The sequence below is a fragment of the Empidonax traillii genome, unplaced genomic scaffold (genome assembly GCF_003031625.1).
Source record: "Empidonax traillii isolate 1590-97213 ecotype Southwest subspecies unplaced genomic scaffold, ASM303162v1 scaffold302:size813347, whole genome shotgun sequence".
Taxonomy (NCBI): domain Eukaryota; kingdom Metazoa; phylum Chordata; class Aves; order Passeriformes; family Tyrannidae; genus Empidonax; species Empidonax traillii.
The window spans coordinates 469,221-494,017 of record NW_020955495.1 but is presented as its reverse complement, the minus strand read 5'-3'; the positions used below and the strand labels follow the sequence as shown (position 1 = coordinate 494,017).

Sequence of the window (24,797 nt, the reverse complement as noted above, 5' to 3'; positions counted from 1 at the left end):
ACACTCAAAAGGCAATCATGCTGTTTAACACAGGGGAAAAATGTGTAACTTCTTAAGTAAACTGGAGAAAAAAAACCTAGAATGCTATGCCATGAGCATCAACAATCCTCACAGCACTTTAACATCTGCTGCTTAAGCAAGGGGACTGACTGCTAATAGTACCAAGCCTTCATCTCTGCAAACTGCACTACAAAGATGCTGTACCTTCCCTGTAAATTGCAGAGATATTTACTGACAGAAGGGTGAACATCCAGCTTTCCAGTTTTACTCAACACCGTGGAAAAAAGAGTGTATAAAGAGCAGCTCATTGTCCCTTTTATTCATCTTCCCCCAATGAGGCATGCACCCATGTGAGGGCTCCTTTATTCTTCCTCCAACATGGATTCCAATCCCAGTGTACTGGTTTTGCCTCATATACATTTAATTCTCTGGTATGGGGCTATGTTTTGTATTTGTGACGGAAGCGTTGATAACAGGGATGTTTTAGTTACTGCTGAACAGTGTTTACACTGTCTTAAGGCCTTTTCTGCTTCTCATACCAGCCTACAGGTGAGTGGGCTGGGGGAGCACAAGAAGTTGGGAATGGACACAGCTGGGGCAGCTGACCCCAACTGACTCAATGCCATGTAATGTCATCTTCGGAAATAAAAACTGGGGTGGTGGGGCGTGCAGGGACTGCCTTTCTTTGAGAAAGGTATTAGCCCGCTGGTCGTGAGCACCTGCGGTTTTTTTATTAATTTACTATTCTTGGGTTTCTTTTTATCTTTTCTTTTGCCTTTGTCTCAACCCACAGATTTTCTCACCTTTACCCTTCCGATTCATTCCCCATTCCACTGGGAGGGGAGCGAGCGAGGGGCTGTGTACCTGTTCAGCTGCCCGATGCGGTTAACCACACTTGGCCCTATTTTCGGTTTTTTGGCTGATACTACTTACCCTCCCCTTCAGCCTCCTTCGTCCCACCCCCAGCCCTAGGGCTAGCCCTTCCTATGGCGCACCAGCCTCAGTTCGGTGCCAGCACAGCCGCTCCGGGCAGCCCCCCTGCCCCCAGCCGGCTGCCCGCACACCGCACCGCCCAGAGCGCCCCCTGCGGCCGCCGCCGCCATTTTGCCGCAGGGAGGCGGCGGACGGCCCCGCACGGGCAGTGCTGCGGGACGGCTCCCCGGGCCGCCGCCATGCGGCCTCGCCCCGTCCCCCGCCCGAAACTCACTTCCTCCGCTTCTCCCGCCCCAACTCCAGCGCCAGGCAGTCGGGCTCTGCCGCCCACCGCTCGCCGCTTTCCCCCATTGCGGCCGCCGGCGCCCGCCCCGCCCGCAGCCTCCGCGTCGGCCGGCGTTGCGCGGGGTGACGGCTGCGAGCGCCCGGCTGAGCCCAAGGGAGCGGCGTGGTGTAGCCACGGGCGGGCGGGGGGGTGGCAGTGCCGACCCACGTCTCGGGCACTCCCTTCTCCGCAGCCCTTGCGGCTCTCCCGGTGTTCAGGGGGAGACGGGGCCGGGCGCGACCGGCAGCCGATGTCATGTTCGCCGGCCCCGGCGTGCGCTGCCGCGTCCCGTGTGCCCGCGTGTGCGGCGGCGCCCGCCGCTGCCGTGACAGCCCCGCGTGTGACGGGGCTGCCCTGCCCTCTGAGCAGCGGAATTCCCGGCACGGGGCAGAAATTGCACCAGAAATTGATGGGAAAAACACGAAACAGCTTTAGCCCAATTACAGAGAACATGTAGGGTGAACTGATGTGCTGAACTTTCCATAATTTGGGGAACGGATGCGGGTGTTGTTTTTTTTTAAAACACTTACTCTGGATGGAAAGTAGCACGGTTTTAAATAAACGCTGTGGCCCACGTGTGAAGTCAGGCACAGTGTAGTGGAGCCCGGTTTTACGAGGCGCCTAATCTGTATTTTAGCATCCTCAGTAATTGTGATCTGTGTTGAGCACAAACTGGTTTGTAAGACCCTAACTTGAGACAGAAAAGCTTGGAATAATCAGGTCTTAACATGATCGAGTCAATGGAGTTAGTCGATATATAATGGCAAATATTTTAATTCTCTTACCTTGATCTGGATTCGTGCTTAAAAAAATGTTTTATGTTTCATTTTTCAAACAAGAAATTTTAGATCAGTCCATGGCATTCTCAAGATAAAGCTGTATGGCTTAATCTATCAGCTTTAATTCTGCAAGAGTGGCATCACCTTTGTCAGGTTCTCCCTGCCACCTTCTCCCATCTGCTTGAGTGCCAGCTCTTGACATTTGTGTGACTCTCCACTGAGCCAGTACAGCTCCTGAAACCCTGAAAACTTACATCAGGGAAGATGTTTAATGTTTGTAGTTTCTATTGGTTGGTGAGCTGAAATGGCTCGCCAGCTGCACAGAAAAGCATCAGACTTGATTCAAGTGACAGGGTTACACTGGGAGTGATTAGTGCACTCTTAGATCAACTTCACAGGATCTAGTGCTCATCTATCAGTTCACTTTCTCAGGAAGGAGATGGACTGTAATTTTCCTTTACTGATATACTATGAAAAAATGAAGGGTGTAGTTTCTCGGCTCACTAAGTCTGTTTCATGAGTAGCGAGCCAGGTGCAATAGCCCTACCACTTGTTGGCTAACAGAGGCACTGCTTTTAAAATTTAAAACATGGGTTATGTATCACCATTACTTTAACACAGCATAAATCAGTACTGCCATCCAAAAGCCAGCCCTGAAATGTTGTGAATTGTGATCCCAAAGTGGCAGTGTCTGACATTGGAATGGGCCAATCTAACACCTCACTGACACTGCAATAGTGAGGCACTAATCCAGCAGGATCTAAAGTCTGGGAGTAGACAGTAGGATGGAGAGTGGGAAGCTTGATTCTGAGAAGAAAAAGTCATTGTAATTTCACTTGTCTGATATATATTAGAGCAGATAATATTTGAGTCTCAAGTTATAACTGATGCTATCAGCTAATCAATGACTCATCATGAGGTGTGGATTGAATTCAAAATTTTCTGAAATAATTTAATCAGGAAATAAATTCAGAGGAGCTCCATGCTGTAACTGCATTTAAATTTAGCTGCTCATTTTGCCTTCATGTTTTACTGAGTGCTACCTTTTTGAGATTCATAATGACAACACTTTTCACACCAAACCAGTAATTTAAGTAATGACTTGGACCTATGTTAGCATTCATAACTAACTCAGGATGTTGAATCTTAGCAGCAAAGGTGCTAATCAGTAACTATTTTTCTTGTTACCAGTTTTTTGTGAACAACTGCTTCAAGATTAATTTAACCAGCCTGATGGATTGTTCTCCACAAGGAAGGCACATTAAGAGAACTCAGAAAGAGCCCTGGAATCACAAGGAAGTCTGAAAACAAAGGGCACAGGGGAACTGAGAGCTGTTTCCCAGTCACAGTGTGTCTCTCCACTCCAGGAGACTTTCATTTGACCTCCTGTTCAGGATACTTTTAGGTCTCAGCCTCAACTCAGGGATTACCAGGTGTGTTAACTAGGTAAGCACTCAGGAATTAGGTCACCATGGACATAAAGATGTGCCCAGACCACACCGGTTGGGTTGGTACACGACAGCAGGTCTAAGTGTGTGCTTCACCTGATGGTTTGGAAACTAAAGCGGGAGAAAAGCAAAAGTTTCTTGTGAACTGAGGCCTTGTGTGAGTGCGTAAAACTTCAAACTTTCAACACTCGCAGCAGTAACATAGTGACACTTGCAACACGTGAGAATTTTCCACCATTTCTTTATTCCAAAAAAATCTGTTAAAAATAGATATATGGCTACCTAAAAATAAAGGTATTTTCATTGTTTTAAAGTGTTTAATGTTATTTTTGAGATTCAAATGTTTAGTAAGAAAAGCTAGAAAACTTGGTCACAATGCAGTGTGTTTTGAAAGCAGAAGTTTTTACTTAAATATGTAACTTCATATTATGAAGGCAGTAAACTGCAAGAGTTACTTGAAAGCAAGGGAGACCAGTTGCTGAAGACAAGCATTTGGATTATGACATAAATTACAGTTATTGCTGTAGCTCCAGTACCTAAAGTGTGATGACTAGTTGTGGGGGCAAGGAGAAACTTGTGGATATTGTGTATTTTGACTTTACCAAGGACTTTGATACAGTCTCCCACAGTACCTTTATAGCCAAATTGGTCAGCTGTAGATTGGAAATGCGTCTGTCCTTGAACAGGCAGCAGCCACGAGCATTGAGGCCATGCTGCTGAGAACACAGCTGCGCTGGGCAGGGCACGTCTCCAGGATGCAGGACCACCGCCTCCCTAAGATCGTGCTCTATGGGGAACTTGCCACTGGCTGCCGCAAGAGAGGAGGCCCGAAGAGGAGATGCAAGGACTCCTTGAAACAATGTCTCAGCCTTGGCCATATTGATCATCATCACTGGTCTATTCTGGCCTCCAATCAGGAGACATGGAGACACACTATTTATAATGCTGCTGCTTCTTTTGAGAACACACATAGAATCATTCTTGAGGAGAAAAGACAACGCAGAAAGAACTATGTCTTGTTGATATCACCTGGGGAGTCTTTCCGCTGTGCCTTCTGCAACCAGACTTGTCTATCTTGCATTGGCCTTTTTAGCCATCAGTGCGCTTGCAGCAAGCGCGGGTTGAGCCCTTCTCAAATCTTCGTTTGCGAAGCCCAGCCATGATGATGATGATGATATTGGAAAACTGGGTAATAAGACTGACGGAAAATTGGCTGGGCCATCAGGTTTGAAGTGTGATCACCAGTATGACTACTTGACTTGGGGATCAGTACCCGAGCCAGTACCCTTAATTCGTCATTAACAGCCTGGAAGACTGAGCACCTTCTCAGCAAGTTTGCTGATGATGATGAATTGGGAGGAGTAGTTAGTACACAGGGAGGCAGGGCTACCATTCACAGCAGGGTGTACAGCCTGGAAAAACAGGCTGCTGAAAAGAACCTAATGAAATTCAACAAAAAACAAATGTGAAGCCTTATATCTGAGACAGGAAAAACCCATGGATCAGTACAGGCTGGAGGCAGTAACTAGAATGCAGCTTCATAGGAAAAGACACAAAAGGTCTCTGGTGAACAAGCTGCCATGAGCCAGCAACAGACCTTGCACAAAGAAGGCCAAGCCTGGGCTGCCTTAGGAAGGGCTTGGCCAAGAGCCTGGGGAGGTAGTTCTTCCACTCTGTTCAGTACTTGTGGGACCACATGCTGGAGTGCTTAGCTTTGGACTCCCAAGGCTGCCTTAGGTCAGGGACTGGCACATATGGCCTTTGGTCAGTCTGGAGAAGGCATAAGGAGATCTTAGTGTTGTCAACAGCTATGTAAGAGGAAAGTATAAAGAAGACTGAGAAGTCCAAGTTTCCTCCAGTGTGCATTCATGTGCACCAAAATTCACATGAAAATCTTTGGCTTAGTATAAGGGAGAAATATTTACCTTTATCAGAGGCAAGCTGGGCAAAGGTTGCCCAGAGAGGCCATAAAGTCTTCATTGTTGGAGATAATCAAAATGTGAGCAGAATTGGCAGAATACTGTGCTCCAGCTGGACCTGTTTTGCAAAGAAGGGTAGATTACAGACCCCTGGAGTCCCTTCCAGCACCATTCTGTGTTAAGCTGGTCACCATGTTTTAGTGGAAGGTACTTTTACCAATTCTTTTTAAAGGATTACAGATTCAGTGAGGGAACATTAAGAAATAAGCTGTTGTAAGTTGGTTTTAAACCAGTATTAATAAGCAAATCAACCCACTCTTGGAGTCTAGAGTAATCTATTCAAATACAAGTGTTTAGACTTGAGGTAAAAACAGTGGTTTATACCTACAAAATGATGAAAATGCCACAGACAGCAGTAGCTTAGAATGACTTAGAGGTCACTAAAAGTATTCCCAAGACAAGATTTGAGACCAATATTATAGCAGAAGAGACTCTGAATAAATTTGGAAATAGAAATTAGAAATACGGTAGTAGTTCATGAAGTACACAGTAAAGAGTCTTAGTAAGACTTCTTCTAGGACTGCCAAACATCAAAAGATGTTCAGTGTCCAAAGAAACAGAAATCGAGCTGTGAATAGAAAGCAAACCTAAGATATGAGGTTAAGGGAGCTTAGTGTATAAAAGGGAGAGCTGAGGTTAAGTTAAGGCCATAAGTGTGAGAAGACTGTTGTATATGGTAGAGGAAGTGGGGAGAAGCCCATGGATTTGCTACCCTGGACCAAACTAGTGACAGCTGAAGCAACGTAAGTTCAGTAGCATCATATTCAGCTGTGAGAATTAACTAAACTTTGAAATAATGTTAAAGGGGAGATCATGGATGTATCACATTACAAACTGTAAAATGGGGTAGTCATGATTAAAAAAAGTCTCAAAGTAGATAAATACTTTTTTGAAAGACTGTGTACACATGAAGAGAACAACAGCAGGTTGAACAGGTCAATAATGCTTGCCTGATACCAATGGCATTTAAATCTTTTTTTACTCTTAGTCTCTTGAAGACCTTGATCTTAACTGTTGTTTTAAAAAAACCTGTTTTTTGGTGGTTGATAGGTTTTAGTAGCCTTTAACCAGTTACACACACTGGCAAGTGGCAGACTATAGTAACAGAAACTCTTGCAGCATACTTTCAATGCACCTTTTTAGTCTGAAATATTTTAATTGATGAGCTTGTTTGTATTGTAGCCATACCTCAAATACTGTTATTTTATTACTTCAGAAGTCCTAGGTTTTCCACTCACTGATCCGTACAGAAGCTTCCTATCATAAAAAGGTCATGCACAGATTAACCAATTTTAATTTCATCTTTATTTCCATTAATCAAAGTTAGACTTCAAGTGGTTAGATCCTTTGTTTCACATTTCTCACCCTACAGCAGCTACCACAAAATGTGCACCTATTACAATTTTAATAGACATTAGTTGTTACTGTGGGTTTTTTTATCTGATACAAATATCACTTGCTAACAACCATTTAGATGTTTCTCCATTCACATGAAATGGAAATAAGTTGTAAATTGATGGCATTCTGTTTGTTGCAGGTACAGCCAATATTAGAATGTGCAGCAGCTTTAAAACTCAATAGTGAACTGTTAAATAAGTAGCAGTGCCAAAGCATCTCAAGGATTTGATATACTGAGTTATTTTACAGTGCTACAAACAGGATTGCAAATCTACACAGTAGTGTCTATTCTACACACATTTCTCCATTAAAAGGGCCTGCCTTTGTACTCTTTTTAAAGATTTCATACCGTTGTGCAACTATGAATTTAATGGAATAAAGATGATGACTGTTAGAACTATTTGTTCAAATACACACTGTCTTCCATTAGGAGGCCATAATATATAATATGAATCTTTCTCGATTGCCTGCAAAGTACAGAATGCACAAAAGTTCCTAGTGCCTTCTATAGAATATTTTCACAGAAAAATAATTTATGCAAAAACATACGTCTCCTCTCTACATAAAAATCTGAATTTCAAATAATCTTTGTATATTCCATATAGACTCAAGTGGAAAATGCATTTTTCTAGAGCTGTAAATACTCTCTTTTAAAATAAATGGTTGGTATCTTTGGTTTACTTATATGCTGGATGAAAAAAGAAGTTTATAAGGGAATAACTGCCTGAGGTTCATCTTTCATTTCTCCTACCATGAACTTTGGATAAGATTAGCTGTTTGGTAGCTGAAAAGATAAATTCTCTATAAAACAATGAAACACAATGCTTATTTTAGTAGTGCATATTAAATAAGACAAGGCTAGGTTAGTAAAACTAACTCAAGGATCGTTATAAACCCAAAACTAATAATTCTACTTGTTCAGAATTAGTAATCCTACTTTTTCAGTATCACCACCTTCTTTATAAATATAAAGTGTTACAAAAATATTCACAGTAGTATTACTATTTAATCTATTATTCCATATATTATTTTGAAAAAGTGCTTACAGAGGCAAGAATATGAACTGCAAACTGATAATCTTCCAGCTGCCTAAAGCCCCGATCCAGTTGTTTTAAATCCTTGTTCAATACAGAACAAGGAGTTGACAACTTTCATTTTTCCTTCTACAAATGCTCTCCCTATTTTTACATTTTCATGTCAAATTAGGTAACAGTTGCTTGAAAAGTAGTGTGATTTATGTTCAATTGCAGATGAGCAATGTAGTTACTTGTAAATAGGAAGTTTAATCTCTAATGTAAGGCTTTGAAAAATATTTAATTGCTTTCATTTTTTATCCTTCTTCTCATTATCCAATACTTTATATTCATCCAGCACAGCATGGCCAGTTTCCTTTGCAGTTCTCTTTACAACAGCTTTGATACCGATATTTTCAATGTTAAATGCTGTCACACCAACATTGATTGCAGAATTCATAGCATTGTCTGTAGCATGGCCAGCATCCTCTCCATACCTAAAGAAAGAAAGCAGTTTTGCAGATTTGTATACTTAGTTTTTTAATCTTCACTGGAATTCTTTTGAAAGTGGAAATTTAGGCATTACCAAGAACAACTAATAAGCACAGAGCCTGAATGTCTTAAGAATAAAATTAGAAATTACAAAGCCATTTGAGTAAGGGCTGCTCCTCTATCAGATAGATTACCCTTTAAAAATACCAGTATGCTTCTGCCCTTCTTCCTCAAAAAACCTTCCAGTTTTTCTCCCTCTTTTCTCTCTAGTTTTGAAGAGTAGATGACTTATCTATAGAACCATAAGAAGGGGAAGGGGAGAGAAGTACAATAACCTCTAAGTTTGTACGTAATATTCGTATACCCTCTATATAGAAAGCCAACTGTATCCTGGGCTGCATCAAAAGCAGTGTGGCCAACAGGTTGAGGGAGGTGACTCTGCCCCTCTGCTCTGCTCTGGTGAGACCCCACCTGGAGTACTGCACCATACAAAACTCCAAAAGGCTCAACAAAGCTATCTTGAGGCTATGACAAAAATTACAAAGAGATAAAGACCTTTGGTCTCTCCCATGGGGTGTGGGTCCAGTTTCTTTATGCTTTAGGGGGAGATCATTGGTCTCATATTAATTAACTACTTAATATACTCAACTGTACAGAGAGAGCATACTGAAGGAGGACATGAATATAGTGAGAGCAGTAACTCCAACTGTTCCAGGCAGCCAGACATTTCCCCAAAGAGCACTGCAGTCAGACAAACCAGGCCAAAAGGAAGTATTCCTGGCAGCATCAGAATTCCAGCAGTCAGCAGAGTCACTTTTTCCCTATGTTTTTTTATGACCAGAGATTCTTTGAGGAACTCAAAATAAGGCCAGAGAGAAGCACAGAATATCAAAAAATCCGAAAATCTATAATATTGTCAGTTCAGCAGTCAGAGCATATGGCTGGAACCAAGAATGAAACCAAATAAAAAGAGTTAGTGGGGGTTTTTTTGTTTTACTTTTAATTCTCTGATAGAGCAACAGCCTTGAATCACCAACACTGGATCTGCAGATCATAGAATTAATCTCACAGCAAAGTGCAGTATTTGCCAATTTAATTAGTTATTTTCACCTCAGGAGCATCATAATCCAGTATATAATATCAGCAAAATAGGTAACCTCATTTACAGTAAGACTGTAGTTTATACAATACAGTAAAACTAATAACTTCTTAATATCTGATAACTAAGTTTTTAGTTTGCCTGTCTCAATTGCATAATTAACCTTTTTTTAGAGAAAAAAGTTGTGCAGAGGTGTATACTGCATTTTTTTAAATTGCTTGTAAAAGAGACAATAGCATGAGACTTGAAATATTACTTCTGAAGTTATGTTTTCCCCCAATTCCAATCAACATGCAAATGATGAATATCCCTCTATATTTCCAAAGGTATTGTAGCTAGGTTTTAGCCAATTTTTTTTTTATTTGGAGACACTATGGTGGTGCTCTTTTAGTCTTGTTTCCATTAAGGGGAATTTAGCTCATTCACTGGTATTCTGAATGGCAGAAATCTTTGTCAATGACAAAAAACAGCCTCCGAAAGAGAGATTATGTAGAATTTTAATACAATTATAAAGATAGGTTTTAAAGATTAAATATAATATTCCATTGTATTGCAATTAGCTGAAACATTTAATTACTTATTGTTTTTCACTCAGTATCTGTTGTCTGCTCATCTCCGTATTTTCTGTTTTTATATCTAAAACAAAAACATTAATTTGAACTTATGTGAAATGAGTACCAGTACAATACCTCCTGACATTCCTACCTACCGAAAACAAACATTAGCAATAAAGCACCACTGACTAGAACTTCACTATCTGGCTTCCTATTTGGAATGCATCACAACACAACCCTGAATACCAATCTGGTTAATACTATATGCTGATGTTTATCTTGTTACCTTCTGCTAGGAGCTTGTATGCACCTTCAGCCAACCCTTTTTAGTATCTCTTTTGCTATGATTATTGCCTGTTCCATTTAACCTACATGCTTTGGCTTACTCTTCACTTTCTATTAAACCTACTGCACTTTTTTTGAGGGGTGCATTTCCTATCTCTCACAATTATTTCAATTCCCTTTTTCTCCATAGCATCTTCCAGTACATTTGCTCAGCTTTCATCCTTCCATCATCTTAGAAACATAATCTTAATCCCAAATGTCACTTTCCTCTTCCCCCACTATCTTTTTCTAAGAACATCTGTATTTTGCAAGTCGAGGCTGTTCTGTTATTGCTATTTATGCCTTAGATTTCCTTACACAGTTTTCTTTTCTTGTACCTCCTCACTATAGCCAGACCTGCTGACAGATGAACTTCTTCAATTTTTCTTAACTTTAGCTAAGTTTGCAAAAATTCAGGATTAGAGCCAAGAGGTTTAAACCAGTAACTTTTTCATAATGACATTATACTGTAGAGCGAAGATAAAAATCTGAACATTACTTGTGACATAGCCTGAAGCTGTAATACTTCTGCAAGAGAGCTAAAAAAATACTTCACACATTCACTCATTTCATATTTTTGCTTACAGGAAAGGCTCATTACTGTGCACTTAACACCTTATAATGTATGACGTAATTATAGCAAAGCAGGTATTTCAGATAGTTTCCCTGCACTTTCATAAGCTCTTTTTTTGCCATTATTCAAACAGAATGACAATGTATCCCAGAAGATAAAATCAATAAAAATATAACTTACTTGTATTTGACAGTTTTTACAGTCTCAGTTGAAACACTTTTAGCAATGCACTTCGCTGCACTTTCTAAGCCTTGCCACACTGTTGATAACCCTGTAAAAACAATCAGCTTGAGTTCACAGCTTCAGAACAATGCAATTTTAAAAAGTATAAGGAATTTTTATTACCTTGAACTCCACTTGCTGCTACAACCAGAGCACCATCAAAAGTGGATTTGCCATCTTTATCTTTCTTAAGGGATTCTGGAACTAATTTGCTGCCATGCTTCTTCACATGTGGAGCCAGCTCCCTTCCGACACAGCTCGCTATAGAACACACTCCCTCAACTGCCAAAAAACAATGGCATGCTGATTATTCACTAAGAACACAGAACATCATCCACACTTAAGTACCCAACTGATACAAAGCAACCTTATTTTTCAGATTCTGCACAGCTTCAGATACTAAGAAACAAGTAAGGTTGGTCTTGTGTCTAAAAAGTGCTTTAAAAGAAATACACATCTCACACTTCAAATTTCAAGAAATTGATTCTATTGCTTTGTTATCCTGACCTTGTAGATGGGGAACAAGCTGCTGCTTTCCTGATTTGTGTTCTGTAAGAGTCTTTCTTAAAATCATTCCAGCTCTTCAAAGTAGTTCTATAACAATTTGCTTTAAAAGTTGGATGAGTCACTAGACAGTAAATATGAACATTATATGCAATTAAATAACAAAATGAAGTTATTGAGAGCTGTTAGGGTTGCCAAGCACCTCTGAACACCAGGCCATTCCTATCTGGAAATTTATATGTAGTCATATAGATTTGTTTCGGGTGTGTGAGTTTAAAAATATACACAGTGACAGCAGAGCTTTTAAAATACGTGGTTATCAACTTAAGGAAAAAGAGAGACAATATTCAAATTAACTGTCTAAAACTTTCAAAAGTATGTCAAACTTAAGACTATACAGACTACTGTTTTAGGGAAGAAAAAGATGTCTCAAGGCCAAGCAATAAATACGAGTCCTGAAGCATGTCTGTTGCAGGAGATAACTAGGCACAAACTACTGATCTCTGGATTTCATCAGGTCAGTTCCTCCTCCTGTTAACTGGCTAGAGAAACCAGCTCTCATTTTACAAAGTATTTATTATTTAAGGCAAAAAAATATATACATTATGAGATGGAAATTTTTACCTAAGAACTGGCTGACTTTCACAGCTCCTCCAGTAGCCTGTTTTGCTACATGAAGTCCCTTTGCTACAGTTGGATTGACTTCCACAGGTTTTTCTTCTGGTTGAATGTGTTCTCGCAGTTTAGAAGCTCCTTTGTGAATAGCTTTACCAGTATATTCTGCTCCTTTCATTAGGCCCCAGCTTACCCAAGATGCACCTAAAAAGCAAAAATTGCTTTTCTTAGAATGTACAATTTTACAGATTATGACTCCTACAGCTATCCCTCCTCTACCTCTGCAAGACTGACTTTAGAAACAGTCCTGATTACATAGACTGCATTTATACTCTTCCCTGAATGGGCCAGCATGAATTCCTACAGTAATTTCTGCTCCTACACCACTGCTTTTTAAATTAATTTTATTTAAGTTTAATACAGCCAGCCTTCATCCAAATGTCAGCTTAATACAGATAACCAGTTTTTTAATATATATCCAAGCCCCAGCTAGGTGAGAAGTGATAGAACGGCACATCTCAATGCTATTAACACTCATGAAAATATGCAACCAAACCCTCTAGCCCTCTTTGCAGATTCTATTTATTACAGTCAGCTGGTGGTCATTAGTATATTCCAAAGGTTCTCAGAGGAAAAAATCCCACGTTTATCTGCAGAAATCGCAACAGATGCCTGCTGTAATATAACTGCTCATACAGGGGTAAAATTGTTCTGTCACAATGGTCTGAGTCACAGGGGGTGATATCCTAACAGTGTCACGTGAGGAGCCAGATTGATTTGCAATGAACAAGACTGTTGGCAATGGAGATATATTCTACACTGTTTTTATAAAGCTTATCAAACCATCCTTTAGATGACTACAATTGGAACTAGTGAACAACTACTTTTGACCACTCAGCTTCTACCAGCACACATGCATGAATCAGCAGTGTGCCCAGGTGGCCAAGAAGGCCAATGGCATCTTGGCCTGTATCAGGAACGGTGTGACCAGCAGGACCAGGGAAGTGATTCTTCCCCTGTACTCAGTGCTGGTGAGGCCATACCTGGAGTATTGTGTCCAGTTCTGGGCACCTCAGTTCAGGAAAGATATTGAGGTGCTGGAGCGGGTCCAGAGAAGAGCAACGAGGCTGGTGAAAGGACCTGAACACAAGTCCTATGAGGAGAGGCTGAGGGAGCTGGGGTTGTTTAGTCTGGAGAAGAGAAAGCTCAGGGGAGACCTCATCACTCTCTACAACTACCTAGAAGGAGACTGTCGCTAGGTGGGGGTCAGTCTCTTTTCCTAGGCAGCTATCAGTAAGACAAGAGAGCATGGTCTCAAGATCTGCCAGGGGAGGTTTAGGTTAGATATCAGGAACAAATTCTTTACAGAGAGGGTATTCAGACATTGGAATGGGCTGCCCAGGGAAGTGGTAGATTCTCTGTCCCTGAAAGTGTTTAAGAAGGGACTGGATGTGGCACTCAGTGACATGGTCTAGTAACTGTGGTGGTAGTGGATCAAGGGTTGGACTTGATGATCTCAGAAGTCCTTTCCAATCCATCTGATTCTATGATTTAGTTGAAAATACTGTTTAAATGTCACTCACAGAGGTTTATATTCAACACAATGCTCTCATTACAACAGTACCTGACAAGATGCCATGGGCAACCTTCTCACTCCATTCTGGTAACTCTTTCTGATTTTTTGCTCCTTCAGGTGGTGGTTGGATATGTACAGTCTGAGGCAAGTTAACTGCATCATTAGAGGCTTCTGAAGGCTGACAAGGGAAAGTAAACATCTGAGAATCTACTTCGCAGCGTATCATGAAGATTTCTGGTTTAGATCATACAAAATCCGTTATCAAATAATACTAATGATGTGCATGCCTTGGATAAGTGTACAGAAACTCAAGGGAAATTTAAGACACAATTACTTTTGCACCGAAATGCTACGCATCCAGAAAAGTTTTTCAGATAGGTCAGCATTTTTCCTACACTTTCTTCATCCAGCTACAATGAAAAGATTTGCTTGCCAACACAGCCATATGGTCAAAGAGCTAAGTAGGGAAAACTTAGAGTACAAGTTTACTAGCACAACAGGTAAGAGACTTGTTCGTCTATCATTTTTATCTTCTCAGAGAGAAGTCCACTCTGTTGTTATTCAGCATAGGAACTGCAGTCTTTGGTCAGAGAATCCAGCTGCACTAAAGGAATGCAGCTGTCCTGGTTGTTTTTTTTCCTCATCCTTTGCTCCCAAATTAAAAAATAAAGGACATCATTCATGCTACGTGCTGTTGATGCTTTTGCAGACTGGCACAGCCAAGGCACACACCATGCTGTGCATGATACTGCTCCCTATTTAAAGCTGGGTGGACAGGTTCTGTGTGATTTCATGTCAAACACTACAGTTTCTGAAGTAGCTGTTAATCATTCAAACACAGCAACCACCACCACAGGCTGCTTAGTGTTTCTAAAAAGTGTAACATCACTTTACACAGATGACATACAATGTGTATTTAAACTTTAATTACAGAAAGCAAAAAAAAACCACTAATAGGTCTAGGTTTTTGTTAAGATTCTATTTTTAGAACTTTTCCAATGTAAAAGTAAATAAAACCCCAAAACATTTCAAAGATTGAGAACACTGCTAGTTAATGATAAATAGAAAGAAAAAACCTTTTTGTTTAGTTTAGAAGAGTCTAAATGAAAACATTATAGATTAAACCAATAGGCATAACAGAATACACAATATAGAATATTTGCTATTACATGGAATTCCTAAATTCCCCTGAAACATTTACTGGACATAATAGCAGCGTATTGCCCATAGCTGACTGCTGCAGTAAAACAAAAGCAAACTAACATTAACAGAAGAGTGTAGATTAAAACTTGGAAGGTTGCTACCCAGAAGGTTAACACTGTATCACTGACATATCGCAATTACTGCTTGACAGCAGTGTGAAATCTTGTGTTCAAGAAATGTTTTCAGCATGTGACCAAATTACCTCAATAAACAGCTACAGGTAAAAACCAACCAACCAACCAACCAAAAAAAAAAAAACAATTAAAAGACCCAGATGTTATTTATTTACACCACAGTTTGGGTCACTATATAGAAAAACTGTCAACACGACTTCTAAGGACTACACTAAGGAACAGAAATGGATTCTCTAATAAGACAGGTGACTCAGTACTATAATTATATTAAATATAGTTGTCAACTAGATCCTCATGAGTACCATGTAAAACAGACACATTAAATGGCTATCAGACTAGGCTTTGAAATATTTGTGCTATATCACAGTTTTCAAAACTGTTCAAATATGCTGACTTGAAAAATGTGGTAGCCTGCAGTAACTGAAATTGCTCTTAACAAAAAAACAACCAACCAAAGCAAAAAATACAAAAAGCCAAAACAGCCCAACAAAAAAACAGCCACACGACACAGCAAACATTGCTGCTGTCAATCAAATCAGCAGTTCTAACATGTATTCTAGTGACTATTTTATTTTGTTTACTATAAATTTTGGAATCACTGTCCTGGCATTTACCTGGACTTTGTGGTCAGACATCTGTTTAAATTTATCTTCAAAATGCGCTCTCTCAGTTGCTGGGAGCTCTGAAGATAACCCTAATCTCTCATGGGATCCTGGCACCTGCGATATCGTATCAGGGAACATTAACAAAAACGAAGTTTTAGGACAATAAGGAGCTAATGAGATATCCAATTTGAACCCCTACTATGCAGGAAAAATTACAGCATTTTATCCATTGAGTCCTGCATTGAAATAGCACATAATTCTGTAGTACTTTCTCCTTTTAAGTAAAAATTAGTGGCCACCTGTGCTAGTGAAATTTCCCACTGAACTCAACAGGATTTATCCCATAGCAGAATTTCACCCTCATGGCATGCTCCAAACTGGTCCTTCATCATCACTGTATTCAACTCTTGGTGATTCAACAAAATTCTCTCTTTCATGAAAACACATAATCTTGCTATGAGCTCTTAAGTAATTATGGATTACTACTCTTCCTGAAATGGTGCTCCAGTGCTCTTACAATAATATTTTGTACCTTGTTTCCAGTCACTGTATGTTACTGCAACTTTGTTAGACTATGGGGCTTTTTCCTACCTGTCAATATTTTCTCTACCTCTTAATATCTTACTGCAGTAAGGCACCAGATTTATCTGAGATCCTATCTGAGACAGATTTTTGAGGTACACACTATTTTCACAGATCTTTTCTGAGGCATCTTAACATTTTTGAACTGTAAACACATTTGGGCACCATATTCCAAACATGGTATCATCCAAACTTGTGTGCCTGTGTGCACGCACACACAGGGAAAAACATGCTTTCTCTGAACCTCAAATTTTATTTTGGGTTCTATGTTCTTTTTTGGAAAAATAGAGAAAATATAAAAAAATGGTCTCCAATTACGCTCTGTGCTTACAAATTAGTATTTTTAAAATTCTATATTCCTATCTCACAGGGTCTAGAGTTTCATTACAAAGCTGCTTAATCTTGGCTACTTTATCTATTTCTCATTGGTCAGCTTACCAAGCAAGACACAAAAATTTGCGGTTTTACACAACTAAATGTAAATGTGAGAATATATTGATGACTTATACCTCTCCTTATCGGTACAAACAGACAGCCCAGCAATTTACCTGGATTCGAAGGTCAGACATCTGTTTTAAGAGATCCTCAAACAGCTCTCTGTCAGCTGCTGGAAGTTCTGAAGACAGCACTACTCCTACATAGGACCCTGGCATCTGGGACATTGTGTCAGGGAACATGTAGACTCCAGTACTGCAGCACAGAACAGGAGACTGGTTACACATCAGAGGATACAACCAGTCACAAACCTAGAAAAGACAAGTACATGAACGAATTAAAGGAGGCTTTTAAAAAGACAGACAGAACATAGTGATATGCACCACAAACTTGATTTTCCATAAAGTTTCTAGTGAAATGTTCTCTGCCAATGGCAGGTGTGTTGGAATTAGATGATCTTTAACGTCCCCTCCAACCCAAACTATTCTATGATTCTATGATGAAAAGTAAAAAGCATTATGCCATCTTGGGAAAAAAAAAAAAAAAGGAAAAACAATCCCAAAAAACTACAACCCCATATGACTCTGGAAATACAACTCTTCATTAGTTCTGACAGTCTAATATAGAGAAAATATTAATTTTTACAGGACTGTAATTCAGGCTGGTACCCTCTTAACTGAGGTCTAGTCTTGAGGCCCAGGTATAGAAGTTAATGAAAAGAACTGCCAAACAAGTCAGGATTCACAGTGCCTGTACCATCCTGTAGAACTCAGGGCAGGTTTGTATGATAGGATAAATAAAATGTATGGCTGTCACTGGCCTATTGCTGAAGTCTGCTAACGCAGGTGGAGCTGAACCAGCAGACCCAAAACCAGGAAGGAGTTTTTCTGTATGTGACTTCCAACAGCCAATCTTAGCAACAACAAGGAGATCCAAAGTCAGAATCCACAACGTTCGTAACAGAACATGCCCACATGAAGCAAGCAAGGACTGAAAAAATACAGATAATGCATCTTTTTTATTTGTACTTCAGAGTCTGGACTAACATGGGCACCATTTCTGCAACATCTATAACATCCTTCATGTTATCATAAAGATATTTAGGCTTTGAAAAGCAAGAACTTAAGAAGATTTCCTGTTAAGAGTTTTATGACAGTTCCTGAAATTTTAATTAAAAGAGAAAATTATTTTCCTGTTACCTGAAGAAATGCAGGTGGACGATTCTGAGCCGCTTCACTATCTGTATCCAAGAACTTCACAATGCGCAGATATCCAGGATATGAAGGAGCACTAACCTGCCCATCAGGAGTCACAAAAAATATCTGTACTCCCTGGGGAATCAAGATCAGCTCATCTGCATCCACTCCCAGGTTTTCCAGGGGAGGTGGTTGACTACACTTGTAATAGTCCTCACCTACAGAAGAAAACTCCCCAGAGTCTGTGCCATAAGACACAGTAAAATGGCCATTGGTAGCTTGAGGAGTATAGGCAGGAGGTGCTTCATTTGGCAGACAGAGAGGTTTTCCAGAGGATGGACTCATAGCTGGAATTTGCCCCTGGCTCACAGCTGCAACACCTCCACCTGGTGCAGATGGCTGACTTGGTGCAAACAGATAATTAGGGGCAGGAGGTCTTTCTGGCTTTTCTTTGGATGGAATGGATGGGTATAACCTGGGCACCCCAGCAGGGGCATCCATCGTAGCAGGACTTGCTTGTTCAGGTGGGGTGTTTTGCTCTAGACTGCCAAGTCGAGCATGAACGTTTTGCAGGGTCTCCCTCATCTTCTGCTGCATTTGCCTGGCAGACTCCCACTGGGACCCTACACACGCAGGACCCTCTGATGGAATGCTAACTCCTCGGAGCAAGTGGTCAAGCCCTTTCTTATAGTAACTTCTTGCCTCTTCCTTCTGACCCAGTTCATCTGTATTCAGTCCTTTATTGATAAAAATAAAGGCGTTCCTGTACTCTTCATTAATAGCTTTAATATTTGCATCTTCTTGTGTAACTGGATCCTGCAGTTGTTCCATTACTGCACAATAAAATAAAAATCAATAAAAATATTCATCGATAAAGCCACACAATGTTTACCTTACAATAAAACGTCTTCTTAATGATGAACATACTGCATGTATTAGTAGAAATCTATCTATTTGCTTGGGACAGTATCTGATATGTAATAGTTATCTCCTAATTACATTCAGATTTGAATGATTCTAAGACAGCAAGGAATCTAAACCCAACAAATCTAGTTACATCAAAGACATTTATTTCTTAAACATCAGAAGAACATGGACATGCCTGATATTAAATGTTTCATCTTAAAGATCAGTAGCAAACAGAGGAGTAAACAAATAACTTAAAAAAGTCTAAGTTTTCCAGAAATATCTCTAAGGTATTAAAAATTCAGTTAACATTTTGTCTATTTAAATAAAGGCTGAACTTACAAACAGTACATTTCTATTTGAATAATTTAAGAGAAAGCAGTCAACAGATTTAAACAAATCTTGATCAACTTCAACTAACATCAACACACACAACTGGGAAACACTTTGAACAGTTAAAGCTGTGCTTTACAGAATGAAAACAGGGAATTACTTATTTCCTTCACAGTGTTTATAGAGTGAGAAAAGACAATTTGATTTACACTCCTTGCTCCCCGGGTGAAAAAAAATTGAAAGTATCAAAATGTACAGAAGGTTGCAGATTCTAGGTGTGTTTTGGATTGTATTCCTCAAACTGCCTCATGTATTTCAACAGTTGAAGGGCAGGAAAGAATATGGTAGGTTTATTTGAATTATAAAATGTGTAAAATCATTGTTTTAATGGTATGCAGATTGTCAGCCTTGGCCAAATGCAGAAAATACAAATCATTCTTGGACTAAGATAGTGCTTACAACATACAATGAAAAAAATGCTAGTGATCTGTTTTCTTGCTGACAGCCATGAGAGGCATTGTCAATTCAGAAAAATCAGGTAATTATACTAGAAAAGACTGTACCATGAACAACAAAAATGTGATACTATATAAAAACTGAAGAGCATATATTTTCAAGCAAAATCGTGATTCTCTGTAGAAGATGGATGAAAGAAAGGAGACATCTGTCAATCACGATATCAAGCTACAGAAAACATGGGGTTAAGTAAAATCCAAGTGCAAAAATAAAAACACTTCCACTGCACATACAGAAGCACTAACGCCCCCGTGTGCAGCACTGGTGAGAAGTCAGACAATCCTGAGCCACATTCAAGGAAGCTGCGCTGGAACAGGAAGAAGTGGGCAGAAAGTTACTGATTTTTTTCCTGATGAATTGATCACTTCTTCCTAGAGAGATGTAGGTTTGGCTTATCAAGCCAATACAACAAAGGCTAAGAGACTGGATTAGTCTCCACAAATATAATGGATGAAAAGAAGGAAGTAAATCAGTAAAGAAAAAAAGAATTATTGAAATTCAAACTTTTAATAAAATCATGAAATAGTACATGCATTTAAATTTATTTAATGTCTCTTCTTGCTTTAGTCTAATTATCAACAAAGTAAACAAAAAAAAAAATATATATATATAATCTGGAAAATATCCTTCTACTCTAGCGAAACCAGAGAAACTTAGGAAGTGCAGGTCATGAAAAGATTTTTAAAGAGGCAAAGATGAAATGCTGTGCTCTACTACCACACCCTTTGTCATCAAAATGCAGACAGCACTTCTGTAACTGATGCATCTGCAGTCACACCACAGAAATGCCATGTAATCTGGGATGCTTCTGTTCTTATGATGTGACAGAATCCAATTTTACACAAAAGACAAGACGTGTGGTTTCAGTCCAATGACAGACAGACATAGCTAGGAATATGAGAGGGATGGCCTGAGAAGGCAACCCACATGGAGCAGATCAGCAGTGACTCAAGCCACCATGCTCACAGCTCATTCCCCATCATGTAGCAGAAAAATGAATCTTGGGCTGTAAGAGATTTTTCCGATTGATTGCAGTCACTGCCAACAGGATCAGCATCTTTAATTTACACACTGGCATAAGTGTCTATTTCGTAACCTCCAAGGACATCAAGTTCAGACATTATAAGCATGCTTCTGACCAGCACAACAGCAAACAATTATAATGAAAGTAACTGGGAAGAACTCTCACAAGTTTGTGAATATAGCTGGGTCCTTACACAAAAGATTATACTTAATCATGCAATATATTTTATGATCTATACATGAACCATTTAGACAATGCTTAACTGAATTATTTGCTAGCAAAAAAACCCTGGCAACAACATCATCTTACGTCAATGCTTGTATTTACTACTGAAAAATCCACTTTTTTTTCAAGAAGAGTATAAAGGTGAAAAGTAATTTAACATCAAAGACCTCTGATTTGAGAATTGTAACAGAAAATGTTTAGAAAACTGAGAAAGGCAAGTTTATCTAACATCACAGTTACTTCTATATAAGCAAAATTTAGCCATTTGAGACTTTAAGTGCCTATATACCCAATGCTGCATAAAGTCCTTTCTTAAGACTTCACATAAACAATCATTTGTGTGACCACAACAGCAATTCCATTGTCTACTTTGCCCCATGGTTATTGATTTGTTTATTCTGGGTGAGGCTAAAGTGAAGATAATGTACAGATTTCAAATAATTCTTCTGCGAGTGATTGTTAGTATATAACAAAAAGAGACATCAAATAAAATCCTGAAGTCATAGCTACATTTCAACTTAGTTAATTAATTTACTATTCACTGTACACTTATCATACTGTCAGCAGCACTGTTCTTGCTAAAGCTCACTCTTTATTAACACCAGAAAAGGTCTGTAAGAGAACACTGATGTCAGCATGATCAGTGTCCACACAGCACTAGTGCACAGCGGAGGTACAAAAGCTGGCTCAGCAACTTGGAAAAGTGGGATTGTTGCAACTCATCTCTGATTGTCTGAAACATCCCAAATTTGCAGTATATGTGCAGTGTAGTTACTACCAAATTATGCATTTGGGTGGCAAAGCACTTGGAAATGGAGGAAGGAATTCATAGCAGATTTTAAGTTAAACACAACATGAATAAAAAAGCCCAAAGAGTTGAATTTCATTCTCAGTAACTTATTAAAACTAATAATGGATGGTACAAAATAAGCATGCCTATTTGCTCCCTCATAAGAGAACAATAAATACTCTCTGAAACAGGACATCGAAGTTGCAATCTGATCATATGCAAAGAATATCCTCAGTCATTACTATTTTCAGTGTATGACCTTAATATAGTATTTAAGTGTCCTGCATACTTTAGTATTTTTCCGTAATCCATTTCTGTACAATGCAGAGTCTCATTTCCTCTGTTTTAAAGCAAAGTGCATATGAGAGCACTGCAAGCCAACCTTTGGTCCTGTGGCCAGTTCAGATCAGCCCAGACCTATACTACTTAGTGCTCAATAAGATTTAGAGGAACTTGTCTAGGAGAAAGCAGGACCAAAACTGAGCTAAGAAAAGAGCTAACGGGCACTGTAGATAATCACGGATCAATCCAGTTCTTGAGCTCATTCCATAGCCCTTTCAGTCCAGATATACTCTGTGGTTTTAAATGTCTTGACCAAGGGAGGCTACAGTGCAACAGGGAAACTTGAATTTGATATCGTAAGCTAACATCTCAACTCTCTGGATAACCATTCTTCCTCTGAAGCAGCAAAACCCACTTCATTAAGAAGTGGCACAAGGCAAACATGAAGCCTAAGACTTACTAAGAGGATTAAACATCCTGACTGACAGAGGTAAGACACTCTTTACAACTCACTACTTTTGAAACGGGGAGGTATAGGGGAGGAAAATGCAAAACAAACAAAAAAAACCCCATACCACCCTTAATCCAAGAGCTTCTACTATTTGTCAACTGTTTTCTATTAGCCACTCATTAAGGAGAACTACTATGCAGACAGAATTGTTTAAGCCTTATTTCTGTAGGGAAGGAGCAATTAAGAAAGTATTAGTAACTTCCAAGAATTTAAAGAACAAATGTTATGTGGCATTTAGAACAATACGAACCAGGTACTAGCTAATAAATTTACCTTTTTATGCTTTTAATTTATTTAAATAAAATTGTTTAAGAAGCCCTTAAATTTTTCATTAAGTGCTGGCCTACAGCTTGTTTTTAAGCACCTAAAGCTAGATGATATCACAGACTAGACAACAGAGAAAGTCGGTGATCTGACATATGATAGTTATTCTTACTCTCAAAATTAAAAAATACTTCAGGAAACTCCCATCCTATGACATTTCAACCTACACCTCCTCAGGCTGGTATCCCAGCACCTACCTACATTCACCCTGCCAGCAAGTCTAACTTTCCTCTTCTCAGTCCTGTCTCAAGACTCCTGTCCTTCTCAGACAGCTGTCTCAAGCTGTTTATGTCCAAATAAATGAACTTCCTTCCCGATTCCTTGGCCTGTATCTCCATCACATGCTTTCAACGCAGAGCTTTTAGGCTACTTGGCACTTCTCTAAAAGGGAAAGTGAAAAACCAGTCGGGCAGATAACGCCCAGCACCGACATCGTTCAGAGCACCAACGTACAAAAACACTGCCTACCATTCCGTGGCCAAAGATTTCAAGATCATCATGGAAAATTTAGCATTACATAAGACTGCTATTTAATACTTTTTCATTAGCCGTGTGCCTGCCAGTTTCTGATCACTGCCAGCATTTCTACGCATTCAGCCAAATCAAAACTATCTAACACGAATCCTTTAAAAGAAAAAGGACAAAATACAAGGAGCAGTTATACAAAGTGTTCTGACAAATAACCTCTCGCTTCCATAAGGAGACACTCAATACATTATTCATCACCGCGATTACTTCAACCTGCCCTGATCACTCCTCTCCCTCCCACCCTCCCTCCCTCCCACCACCTGCCTACCGGGCCGCCCCGCGGGGCTCCCCGCGGCCGCCCGGCCTTGGCCCGTTCCGTTCCGTGCCCGCCCGACCTGAACCAACGCCTGCGCCCGCGGGCCCCGCAGGGAGCCCCGCCGGTCCGGGAGGGCCCCGCGGCCGCGCTCACCGAGCCGGGCCCCGCCACCGAGCCGAGCCGAGCGATCCCCGCCTGCGCCGCCGCCTCCCGGGTCAGGCGGCCGCGGGCGGGGCCGCGGCTGTGCCGTCACCCCGGCCCGGCGGGGCGGGGCGGGGCGGAGGGAGCGGGGCCTGGCGCTGAGGGGCGCACCCCTTGGTGCGCGATCGGGAGCGCTTTCCCGATTGTGGCAGTGGCATTTTCTACAATTCATAAATAATACTGAACTATGCAATTTATCCTGTTTCTTGTTGCTTTGGTGGTTTGTGGGGTTTTTTTTTGTTGTTTTGTTGTTGTTGTTGTTGTTTTCGGTTTTTTGGGGGGAGGGTGGTGGGAGGCTACACAGAAGATTAAAAATGAAAAATTGAAAGTGCAGAATTAGAAAGCAGTGCATCTCATACCGTATCCATAATTAAACAGGGTTTTTCTTAATGCTCTTGATGTTTGGAAGAAATAGATACCTGCATGTCGGTTTCACTTCCCCATAAATTAATTTCTCTTCTTTTCTCCCATAAATTATTTTCTTTCCATGGGAACATGGAAAATAACTTCTCTTTTGTCTTCTGGGTTTTGTGGCTCACACCACCATCAAGCAGTAATGTGTCAAACCAAGAACTAATGTATAGCCCCAGTGACTGCCAGTGTTTTTCAGTGGCCAATTGGCTTTGCCTTTGTGATAAACTGAGTTAGTAATTTGACTGCATGTAGTCTTTTAATCTTTGCTGTAACTCTCATTAGGTGTGTGTGTGAATGTGTGTACAAAAAGCACATATACCCAAATGTAATACCCATATGTAATTTATACCAGTATCCAAAAGTGGAAAAACAAGCTCTAAAAGCTGTCATTCTGAAAATTAAAAGTCCCCCTTTTCATGTCACATTTTCAAATTTCATTTTGACTTTTACTTTAATTGTGCCAAAATGACGAACTGCGCTGCTTGGAGAGATGCCGT

General features: G+C 40.1%; 2 protein-coding genes across 5 annotated transcripts in view; both read right to left on the bottom strand.

The window, feature by feature from the left end:
* Window positions 1–1,414, bottom strand: part of LOC114060978 (coiled-coil domain-containing protein 169-like) — a 29,083-nt gene extending 27,669 nt beyond the window's left edge. The window contains exon 1 of the mRNA XM_027890901.1: window positions 1,208–1,414. Coding sequence (XP_027746702.1) covers window positions 1,208–1,284 — 77 coding nt within the window. The 5' untranslated portion in view covers window positions 1,285–1,414. The remainder of the gene's footprint in view (window positions 1–1,207) is intronic.
* A 5,332-nt stretch (window positions 1,415–6,746) lies between these two features.
* SPART (spartin) lies at window positions 6,747–23,885 on the bottom strand. 4 transcript variants are annotated; one of them, XM_027890891.1, is made up of 9 exons: window positions 23,839–23,885; window positions 17,994–18,823; window positions 16,908–17,105; window positions 15,787–15,891; window positions 13,884–14,013; window positions 12,269–12,463; window positions 11,264–11,422; window positions 11,099–11,189; window positions 6,747–8,372 (listed from the first exon to the last, which is right to left on the bottom strand). In XM_027890891.1, exons 2-9 carry the CDS (start codon window positions 18,819–18,821, stop codon window positions 8,186–8,188), a joined length of 1,893 nt encoding a protein of 630 aa, XP_027746692.1. In that variant the 5' UTR covers window positions 18,822–18,823; window positions 23,839–23,885; the 3' UTR covers window positions 6,747–8,185. The 4 variants fall into 4 exon arrangements, with proteins under 4 accessions (XP_027746692.1, XP_027746693.1, XP_027746694.1 ...); XM_027890892.1 differs by lacking the exon at window positions 23,839–23,885 and adding an exon at window positions 23,687–23,692; XM_027890893.1 differs by lacking the exon at window positions 23,839–23,885 and adding an exon at window positions 10,044–10,102.
* Between the last annotated feature and the right edge of the window lie 912 nt (window positions 23,886–24,797).